Consider the following 12,095-nt stretch of genomic DNA (forward strand, 5'->3'; position numbering starts at 1 on the left):
TAATATATATTAAATAATATAGGCTGATAGACGTCTTTGCTCAGAATCAGTTTCGTATACATTGTATAGTATTTTATATCATTGAATTCAAAGATAACATATCCATAACATAGACCCTTCTATTGACCATTGTACCACAAATTCGCGTACACTTTCCGTTTTTATTTTTAATAGATATACATATTTTATTATTATGTATCTTATAAATTATTCAATTTAAATTATTTTCAACTAATATTATTAACAATATTCAAGATATTTCTGAATAGTACAACTCTAATTGTTTTTTAGTTCAATAATTTTTATTGCATATAATATGTATTTATTAAAATAGTATTAGTTGCGTAGTCCCATTATTATTGAAATAGGAAATATTTGGATTTTTTTTTCAAAAATATATATCTTTTTTAATATCATTATTAACTGATAATATATTATGGTCCAATGAATATTTATTTTTATTAATTTAATTATGTTACAAAATAATTATGTATCTATAGTATAGGGTTTGGTTTAATAATATATACACAGTACGCAAAAAGATTCTGAGTGAAGACTGTCAACCTATATTAGTATATATTGCTAAGTATATTTTATGATATTATTGCAATTAAAGCAGGGCTTGAAACCGGTAACCGATTTTTCCCGGTAACCGGTTACCATGACTACTTTTTGGACTGGTAACCGCTTCCCGGTTCTCGTGTTTCAATTTTGAGAAGTGGTTATCAATTACCGGTAAACACGTAATCGATAAAGAGGGAAATCTATAACGGTAACCGTTTATTTTAAGAACCGGTTAATTAATCAAAACCGTAAATCTCAAAATCAATTACCAAACCGATAACCGGTAACTGCATTTTTAGAGATCATTTTGGTAACCACTTATCAATTACCAAAAATTCTAAAAACCCCGAAAACCGGTAACCGATTTTGAAAAATTGTCCGGGTCCTACCGGACCCGGTAACCCATTTCCTCGGAAGCGGTTTCAAGCCCTGAAATAAAGTAATTATTTAAATAACTAACTTAGTAATTAAGCTATTAATAAATTAAACTATTTATATTGTGTTCAAAATCAGAAAAGTCAGCGGTGGCTACCAGGTTTGGTCGCCGACGGCCAGGCAACACCAAATTAACTTTATTGTCTAAATAAAGAGTAGACTTAGCCCCATTATAGATATAACTAGGTAGTAGTACCTACTTTGATAGGTAGACTTTTTTGGAAAATCTTTTTGTGTAAGAACTTGACCCTTTTATCACGGTTAGGTTTTTGTTGGATATCATTTATTTTTACTGGATTCAGACTGAATTGGAATTAGGTATTTGGGATTCTTCTTCTTGTGCTTAATCATAATAATATGCAGTAGACTACAACCCGTTTTTGCTATACTTCATGGTCATCGATTCAATATCACTTAATGCATTTAGAACTACCCTCCCAAAAGTGGCAACATTTTGTGAAAATTCCAATTTTTATATTTTTTTTCTTTGTACATAATAATTGCAAATAGTGTAAAATGTCACGTCCAGCGCTCAGATAATTATATTGATATCATTACTCATTAGTTATAAAAATCAAATTTGCAACCCCTAATGTCTGTGGAATAACAAAAAGTAAATTATAAAACCTAGAGCAGGGCCTGCCCTAGTGATTTTCTGTGCAATGCGATTATTTCTTCACAAAGTTCAATGGCATTGATACCAGAACTTAATGAATCATTTGATGTAAGTGCAATTTATAGATATTTACAGCATTTCATTACATATTCATAATTATCACTACTAGATATAGTGTAAAGAAATGAAAACAATTGGCCATGGTCTTCAAGTTGGACAAATCGGTCATTAAGTAACTGAATAGCTGGATCTAATATTTGATAATAAAAGTAAATTTTAAAATTTTGTTGGGGATCTACTACTGGATCATCATGGGATTCATATCCAAAATGTGTTTTTTTTTCGCCGAGCTCGAACTTGTTCCAACGGAAAACTATCTTCAATATCCAATTCATTAGCTAATTCTCTTGCTTTTTTTAGAATTTTTTCAAAGTTTTCATCAGTACGATACTCTTGAAAATTTTTTTTAGTTTTGTTCAATTGATCAATTGTTTCTGAAATATCCAATGATATTGTTTGTAACAATTTACTATATACATTGATTTCATATAACAATTCATACCAAATTACTAAAGAGCATAAAAACTTGAAGCTTTTTAATTTCAAAGCTATATCTACATTTAGCTTCAGCATGGCTTTGAACTCCAGTTTCACTAATGAGTGAGGTGTCATCTATTATATATTTTAACGCATCATAAATTTCACTAACTTGAAATCTCATAGCTTGAGCGATAACTATTCCTCAGTATTATGTTTACATCGTTTTCCTACAATCTATTATTAAACGCTTTTGGTTTGTACGTGTTTAAAGATAAAAGTTTATCAATATATCTGCTGCCGATCAATTCGGTTGTACTAAAAATATGCCTATATAACTAACACTATGCGTCGCAATAATTGTCGTATATACCTATAATGTATGGTATTTCATAATATGTACGAACGAAGGATAATATTATAATAGTATAATACAATGTTAAAAATAAAACTTAAAATAGGTAATATTCATTTGAATTTTTTTATATATTAAATATTTTCAATTTTTATCATAACGATGTCAAAAATGCCGCTTTTTTAAAAAGTGTTCTTGTGCCTACGTCGTCTACGCCTTAAGCCACCCCTGAACTAGAGGTTAAACTACGTTATAGACTCATAGTCATAACTAAATATGTATTAACATGTAACGTCAAATGCAAGTTTTTGACAAAAATTAACCCTAGATATATGATACTTATAAGTAGTTATTATAACTGTGACATTTCAGTATTTTTAGGGGCTTAGTCTTAATTCAATTACGAATTTTTTTCACGTCCTACACATATATCTCCTATATGAACGTATATACTATCATAGTAAAATAATAATCTCCTGTTTTTATGTATAAAAATGTGTTATTATCAGAGTCTGGAACCTTTTAAATTTATCGGTATCGTAACCAATACTGGTTCTCTAAAATTAAATTAACTGTTCCGGTTCGGTTCTGGTTTTTTGATAAAACGAAATAAAGGTATCAGTTTCAGATAATACCTATCCGGAATGTGGGTTTAATTAATAGTATGAGAAATCGAGAAATATTAGAAAAGTCATAATATGTCCATACATAGTTTATATAGAAAATAGTAATAGGTATATTCAGTTATGATAATTAAAATTATTTTATTTTGAACCTAAAATAACCTATTTAATGTAAAAATCCCGGTTCAGTCTCGATATTTTATTTATTAAAATAAAGGATTCTGTTCCGGTTCCGGTTCTTAATATTTTAAAGGTTCCGGTTCCAGAACCGGCTCTTTTAGGTTCGTTTCCAGTCCCTGGTTATTATTGTTGCCGGTGGACGGTGGATAAACAAAATACTATAATAGTAACAATATTTGTTAGTACGTCGTTTATGTAATAAAAGTATATAAATCATGATAAGCATTATGTGATTAAAAAAAGCCACGGTCGTGTATCTTTAGCAAGTCCTGGGTAACTTGGTCAGACGAAAAATCGCTTTAAATGATCGCGCACGACGAATCTATGGACGAACGCGGCGCCGTTGGCTTCCATCGGCAACGCGCACCACGCGAAGAACACGATCTTGGCAAGGAAGTAAAACGGTATGATCTGCAGCAAGTCGCCGCACAGCTGCTGCACGATGAGCACGGCCGCAAACGTTACCCAGTACGTGAGCCACCGGGTTGCCGGCGAAACAGGCGCGATGCGTCCGGTCCGTTCGGTGGGTTCCGGCGGCGACGGTGTCTCAGGCTGGCCGTCTTCCTTTACCATCAGATCGATGGTCGCATACATGGGATACGCGAACCCCAGCAGGTTGCTGATCAGCATGATCATCCGGCCGGATGCGATGACGAACGCCAAAGCGGCCACCATGCTGCCCACTAACAGTTTCACGTGGCCGATTCCGGTCCGACCCTCGAGCCATACGAATGGCGCCGTCCACGGTCGGGTTCTGTCCCGCAACGCCAAGTCGATCGCGTTGTAGACGTTCATGATGGCCATGCTGTTTCGCTCCTCTCTTGATCCCTTTGGTTATCCTATTATTATGATTATTATTATGGTGAAACAGACAATGACTATTTATTGTTATATGGGAGGCGTCTGTATTTACTTACCACCCTCAACGCAGTCGTAAACCGAAGGTGAAATTTTTTTCGATAACGATAATTTTACGATACGAATTACCGTTAATATATTGTATTTATAATAATATTAATAGCGATCGTTGGCAAGTGTTGATCGTATACAGTTTCCATGACAAAAAGAAATGCTGCCAAATCGTCCGGACATGGCTGTTAGACCGTGGACAGTGTATAGTATTTATATTGTGTAGATAGCTACTTTAAATTTATCGGTACTGGTTCCGGTACGGGTTCTCCAAAAATAAAACAACTGTTCCGGTTCCTAGTTTTTTGATAAAAAAAAAATAAGGGTATCAGTTCCAAATAATTTAGGTACCGAAAAGTATAATAATTTATAATACTTTCCGAAATACGGGCTTAATTAATAGTATGAGAAATATTAGAAAATTCATATTATCATACATAGTTTTAAAAAAACAGTCTTAATATAATTAAATTATAAAAAAGAAAATTATTTTATTTTTGAATCTAAAAGAAATCTATTTAAATTAAAAATTCCTGTTCGGTTTTGGTACTTTCTTTTTAAAATAAAGGTATCGGTTGCGGTTCCAGTTCTTAATATTTTAAAGGTTCCGGTTCTAGTCCCTGGATTTATCTACTTTGTTTGAAGTTTGTAATATTATTAGTATTTAGTATATACTCCTCGATGCGCGATACTATTGTTGTTGTCGAGTCACCAATCGACACACTGTGTTATAGCACAGAGCCTTTCATTCACTGCTGAACGTTTTTTTTTTGTAAGCAAAGGTTTTGATACATAAATACCAAACATTTTGGAGGGTGCTAATTTTTAAAATTGGAGGGTACTTATACTCATGGACACAACTAGGATTGAATAGTTACAGGGGCTAGATTCTTAAAAAAACCTAAGTGTAAAATAACCCTTGGGGGGCAGAGTCCCACATTTCTTATGAGGGTCACTGAAACTTAGTAGTCACAAAGCAGTTAAAAACAAGTATCTACGGTTTTTGGTTTTTGAATTACAACAAATTAATAAAATCGTTAATATGAATTCCAGTGAATATCCAATGTTGTAATAATTTGTACTCAAACGCTTATAAAAATTTAATTCGAATTTCCGGAAGAAATTTTTTTTTGGAAAAATTCAAAATAGCAAATTTATAAAGAAACTGAAAAAATAATTTTAATGTTTACAGTATTTAATTTGAGTTATTTATTTTCGACTTATGAACGTTTGAATATTCGTTCAACTTTTTATTATTGGGCAATTTATCAAAACCAGTCGTCAAAACAAAATTTAAATGAACATAATTATATAATATAATTAGTGTTCAATAATAAAAGATTCACCTGGTATTATAGAAATATGTTTTAATGTTTTGTTATTAATTTTTTATGTCGTAAAACGTGAAAAATATTATGAAATAAGTAAGATATAACTGTGTAAACTTAAAATACGCCGTAAAAAGTTAACAGTAATAAATTAGTAGGCACTAGGTAACAACTATAACCACTCTGCTGTATAATAGATGTTGAGTGTAACTATCAATGAGTAAGTCATTTTAATGTATGTTAAATCTAAATTCAATGATAAATCATTGTATTTTAAAATTTTAAATACTTTTTCAAAGTGGATGTTTTTAAAATCAAATACTATTATAGTTTCAAATATATTTTTTTTTTTAGTTTATATATTAATTTCTATTTTCAATTTAATATTTCAATCACATAAAATAAAAATATTGTCAACTGGTATAATAATATAATAGTATTATTTTTTATGTGACTTCGCCACAACAGAAAATGAAAATACTTTGACGTAGAAAATAAACTAGTAATTAGAGGTTACAATAAATTAATACTTATAATTACTTATAGTTTTTAAAATACTTTATAAAATATTAGTATAATAATATTATAAACTGTAATATTATATTAATATTTCACATTAGTTCTAAATTCAGACTTATATTTTAAAATGTAATTATTACTAATTAGTTTTACTACAAAAATTTTAAAAGGTACTCATATTTACCTACGTAAAAAAATACCTTCGCTCCCTAACAAAATGAATCGAAATTGGTCAAACTTGTATTATTGTGTTCCAATCGAATAACTAGGTACCTACCTACCTACTATCTTGACACTCGATAAACTTTGCAATTATTACTAATTTAATTTACATTAAACACATACTAACCTAGGCTATATTTAAATAATGCAAATGCATTTCCTCTTTATAGAGCAATGTCATTTTTAATGCTTTTTTAAATATCATTACATAGGTCACATGGTTTGTATAAATTAAATACCGAAGCAATAATTTATCTGCGTTGTAAATCAAGGATATGACAGATGTAATTTAAAGTCTCCAAATCTAATTTAAACGAGCTAACATTATTTCGAACAATCAGTTATGTAATCATGATTCATGTCTTCAGTAGTTCAGTGTCAAACAGGTACCTACTAAATAGTTTAACCCAATTCAAAATAATTATTAGAACGCTGTAAAATGTCTTCCCAATTGTATTTAATTAGATATATTTTTATTAAAATCCAAGGGCTATATGTATTTTAAATTATTATTGTTGTGTTTCTAAGTAAACACTAAGCATTATCCGGCTTAGCTGATTAATATCGAGTATCGACATATTAATTTTATAAATTAGGTACCTAGCATATTATTAGCCAATAGTCATGCTGCAAAAAGAAAACTTTAAAATTACCTATCTTGATAACATAAGAGATAAATAATGTGTGCATTTATTTTATTGAGATGTTTATATTATGTATATAAATAATGTTTGATAAACATTTTTATCTAGATATTGTACAGCACTGATGCAGATGCATAATTTATACAAGTAGGTAAATACGATCAACTAAATTACAATTTCAAAGTAGGTATTAATAATTGTTAAATTTAAAACATACAGTTAATATTTTAATAGAGCAGTACCTACGTTCGAATTATTTTTTTATACTATTTCCTCGATAGTTTTATGTATTTTAAAGTTCAAAATAATTTAAGGTACCTACCTGGGTATAAGTCTTGCAGAAATATATTGAACTCATACAATTAGTAATACGTAGGTAATATTACTAATGTAGTAATGTACATTTAATAATATCGATGGCTTAGTGCACACTAGTTATAAGTCACAAAAGTAAAATTGTGCAGGAGAGCTATTTTAAATTTTAACTTTTTTCAAACCCACTTAATATAAGTAATATTTAATCTAATCGTTTTTTCTAAATTTGTATTAATAAAAAAATATATGTAGTTTCCTTTTAATATATAAGTTTAATTCATGTAACATGTATTTATTTATGTTAATGACTTTTTTTAAAAAATGATGTGGAGTTATAACTATTTGACAAAATAAATTTTGATAGACATGGACTTATAATATTAAATGGACTTATAACAATTACTTTTTGTAAAACACGTAATAAAATTAATAATTCTCACTTTTAATAAAATATCTTTAATCAACAAAATCAAATGTAACATTATACCTTACAATAAAGATTAAAACATAATAAAATTAAAATCACTTCCTTGAGATTAAACAAAATACAATCAAATATAAATAACTAACAAAATCAATTATAATTTTGCTAATTAAAACAGTAACACTTTTAATAAAATATCTTCAATTAACAGAATCAAATGTAACATTATACCTATTACATTTAAGATTAAAATATAATAAAATTAAAGCCTCTTCCTTGAGATTAAGCAAAGTACAATCAAATATAAATAACTAACAAAACCAATTATAATTTTGCTAATTAAAACAGTAACACTTTTAATAAAATATCTTCAATTAACAGAATCAAATGTAACATTATACCTATTACATTTAAGATTAAAATATAATAAAATTAAAGCCTCTTCCTTGAGATTAAGCAAAGTACAATCAAATATAAATAACTAACAAAACCAATTATAATTTTGCTAATTAAAACAGTAACACTTTTAATAAAATATCTTCAATTAACAGAATCAAATGTAACATTATACCTATTACATTTAAGATTAAAATATAATAAAATTAAAGCCTCTTCCTTGAGATTAAGCAAAGTACAATCAAATATAAATAACTAACAAAACCAATTATAATTTTGCTAATTAAAACAGTAACACTTTTAATAAAATATCTTCAATTAACAGAATCAAATGTAACATTATACCTATTACATTTAAGATTAAAATATAATAAAATTAAAGCCTCTTCCTTGAGATTAAGCAAAGTACAATCAAATATAAATAACTAACAAAACCAATTATAATTTTGCTAATTAAAATAGTAACAATATTTAAAAACTATTAATAATAATAATTGATGTATGAGATCAATAGTTTTCATCATCAGTCTCCTCAGACTTTTCTGAATTTAAAGGAACATGGTTACTTTTTTTATAGCATTTAAAACTACGGTAATAATGACTGTAAATAGGTGGTATAACGCCATCTTTAAGAAGTTTCATCAAATCTTTTTTTTTTTCTTCACTAATTGGTTGTTGTTTTTTATACTTCGGAGCTAACTCAAGAAAACTGACATTTTTTTTAGAAACGTCAATAGTATAAAAATCATCCTGACTTAATTTATATTTGAATTTAATTAAGTAAGGGTTTTCTTTATCAAACCTTAACCATTTGACTAAAAGCCATTTCATTTTTTGATTTGCTGTTCCATCTACAAATCGGTTCCAACATAATTTTGAAGACAAATCTTGGAGATCATAAAATGCAGTAAAATCATTGGTTTTCACATTATAAGGTCGTGGTTTCTGTCTAGCTGTTTGAAGAAGTAATGACCATTCTTGGGTTGTGTAGATTTTTTTATGCTTCCTTGCTCGCTCAATAGTAGAGTGCATCGAATCTGCCTCTAAATAGGAGTGACCTGACTCCATAAATTTCATATCGATAATTTTCAAATGATCAATGTTGCTCACAGCATATAACATTGCAGCAGCTACATTCTTGTTACGATTCTGTCCACCGCAAGTATCCGAGAATGTAGATACATGTGACACACTATCTGGCAAAGAATATAAATATTGTAAGATACAACTTCCAATTTCAGACGAACCTTTACTTCCATTACTTTCATCCCACAGGTAACAGTATCCATGGGCATTAGGATTTTCAAAAATAGTAAAATTATATGCAGACAATTTTCGCATATAATAAATTTGAGAGTCTCCTGCATAAGGCAAATTCAAAATTGCCTGCAAATCAAATGTAATAGAGCGAAAGTTGACTCCTTTATTGTCAATAGCTTTTTGTTTATCTTCAGTTTTGCTTGTCATGGCTTCTTTCTCTCTCTCTTTGTGCTGTTCCCATTCTGGTCTTAGTAAAATCTGTTGTTCTTCACTAGCTGCTTTAAATATATTGCATTTAGTGCATTGATCTTTTTTAGGGATATAAAATCCTAATTTTGGATCATATTCATTAAATATTTTTCTGTAAATGTTGATATTTACTGGTATCTCCTGATGCTCGGGTGATATCATATAATTTTCAGTCTTAATTTGTTCACAATAAAGCCTATACATAATTGAAATATTAAGGTCAGATGACAAATATTGTTTAGAACTATCATGGCGGCAATAGTGAGATTCAACTCTTGGAAATAAATTAATATGGTTTTTTACTTTATTAGTTTTTTCTATTGGTAATTTATTCCATGCTACTTGACCTTTTCTTCCATCAATCCCTGTATACATTCCGAAATCATTACAATTTTTTAGAGCATTATTGACCACAGGGAAAGTAATGTTCAAAGTTGCACAAAAAAATTTTTGGCAAACACGATATTTTTCACTGTAAGAATTTAATAAAAAATATTCACGAGAAACAGCTCTCTGGTTTTCTTGGTTATTGTCAATTGCTTCATTTAAATCTAAATCATCATCTAAATTATACTCTGGTTCTCCACTTTTTTTTTCAATTTGACTTTTTGTTCTTGGTCGACGACGTTTAACAGGAAGTTCAGTAACAAGTGAACAGATATAATTTTTTTGACGAGTTGTATCACCTAGGTCCCAATAATCTGAACATATTTCCAAACGTAAAAAACTATTAAAGTTTTCTGAACATCTGAACCTACATTTAGAACAATTAATATCTTTTGGTTCTTTACGTTTAATTAATTTACCAGATCTATCAACGTACGATTTACCAGAAACTCTTTTTTGCTTGTTTATATTTCTTGTCCATAAAGAAGGACTGGATTTCTTTTTTCTTTTTTTTTCTGAATTAGAAGGTGTCTCTATTGTTTCATCTACTTCAGTGTAAGAGCAAGAACTTGAATTTGCATAATCAGCACAAAGAAGATTCAATGCATTTGATTCATTGTTTTTTTGTTCTTTATCTTCTAAACTACCAACTACTAATTTTGATGAACTGTCCACACTAAGAGTTTCACCACTAGCTATTACTTGGTAATCTATTTTTGAACTCAGCAATTCATCTTCAGAAATTACTGGAATTGGCACTTCAAAATGATTATCAACTGCAACACATAACATAAAAATATTATATTGAGTTATATATTTATATATTATATAATATTATATATATTATTATCTTTAAAAAAAATAACTATTCATAAGTATTAAAAATACAGATACATTATGCATCAACAATAATGCAACTTAATTGGAAATGAATGATTTATAAAAATTAAAAATATTCAATTTCTAAAAATGCCATTAATTAGATTTACTACCTACTAAATTTTTCTCTTGTTATGTCTATCATACTTATATTCGATTACATTAAGATGGATAATCAAAATAGTTTATTTATAGCCTATAATTGTTATTCAGTAGGTACCTATTAGCTACATAAATATTTTTGATAAATTATAAATATTTATATTTTTTTTTATTTATAAAATAGAGCATTTACAATTTGTAATATATATATATATAATATAATAAGTAAATTTGATAAAATATAAGGTACATAACGTGAAATGGCGTGAGGAGGGAGGTCCACCAGTGTGGAAACCCTTTAAATTATTAATATTATGATAAACAATGTTATTGAAAACCATGTTAATGGGATTAGAATGAATAAGACTTGAACATTTTTGGTAATAGTAATTAAGGGATAGTAACCAATAATTAGGAATAGTTGAATATTTGAATTTAGTTTATTATCCATTATAATACTTACCAGGAATAATAATATTATTATTATCAACTTGGAACTCGTATGGTTCAATACCATTGATCCATTCATCAATGGTGTTGTAAGAATATGAATTTTCATAATTATTAATAGAATCTAAACACAGTTTTAAATTTAATTACAATTAATAAAAGACATTTATTTTATTTTTCTACAACAAATTTGTGAATAAATATTAAACACCTCACCTGTAGTTAAAGAAGTAATATTGGAATAATTATCCGTACATTGTTTTCCATAATCGATAACTGTATCAAGTAATGACTCATTTTCAGCAGCATTTTTTGTATTGACAGCTTTATCACCAAATAAACATACTATGATGGAAAATAATAATAATAAATTCAAGTTTGGTAATCTAAAATTGTATTCTTAATAGCGTACCTGGTCTTAAACTTTGTTTTTTTCCATACTTTGTATCTATTAAACCATCTGTTCCAAATTAAAATGTTATAGATTATAGTAAACAGTAGGAACTAATTTAATATTATTTTATATATGAATTAATAGGGTTTGGAACATTAATTTAATATATAATTATATTATATTATAATATTATAATATTAAATAATTAATTCATTGAAAATAATCAAATGCAATATTTTATTTCAAACCCTGGGTATTAAAAATAACTTACCTGAATTTTTACACCATAGCCAACATTTTGTTTGCT

At 28.2% G+C, this 12,095-nt stretch overlaps 2 protein-coding genes across 2 annotated transcripts; both read right to left on the reverse strand.

Moving 5' to 3' along the window:
* Positions 1–3,483: 3,483 nt before the first annotated feature.
* Positions 3,484–4,516, reverse strand: LOC100166477 (HVA22-like protein e). The gene is made up of 2 exons (XM_008191861.1): positions 4,228–4,516; positions 3,484–4,149 (listed from the first exon to the last, which is right to left on the reverse strand). Exon 2 carries the CDS (start codon positions 4,112–4,114, stop codon positions 3,593–3,595), a length of 522 nt encoding a protein of 173 aa, XP_008190083.1. The 5' UTR covers positions 4,115–4,149; positions 4,228–4,516; the 3' UTR covers positions 3,484–3,592.
* A 3,164-nt stretch (positions 4,517–7,680) lies between these two features.
* LOC107882240 lies at positions 7,681–12,089 on the reverse strand. The gene is made up of 5 exons (XM_016800314.2): positions 12,060–12,089; positions 11,807–11,854; positions 11,611–11,739; positions 11,408–11,518; positions 7,681–10,739 (listed from the first exon to the last, which is right to left on the reverse strand). The coding sequence occupies exon 5, from the start codon at positions 9,949–9,951 to the stop codon at positions 8,575–8,577; it is 1,377 nt and encodes a 458-aa protein (XP_016655803.1). The 5' UTR covers positions 9,952–10,739; positions 11,408–11,518; positions 11,611–11,739; positions 11,807–11,854; positions 12,060–12,089; the 3' UTR covers positions 7,681–8,574.
* Positions 12,090–12,095: the final 6 nt, after the last annotated feature.

The sequence above is a fragment of the Acyrthosiphon pisum genome, chromosome A2, assembly GCF_005508785.2.
Source record: "Acyrthosiphon pisum isolate AL4f chromosome A2, pea_aphid_22Mar2018_4r6ur, whole genome shotgun sequence".
Classification (NCBI taxonomy): Eukaryota; Metazoa; Arthropoda; class Insecta; order Hemiptera; family Aphididae; genus Acyrthosiphon; species Acyrthosiphon pisum.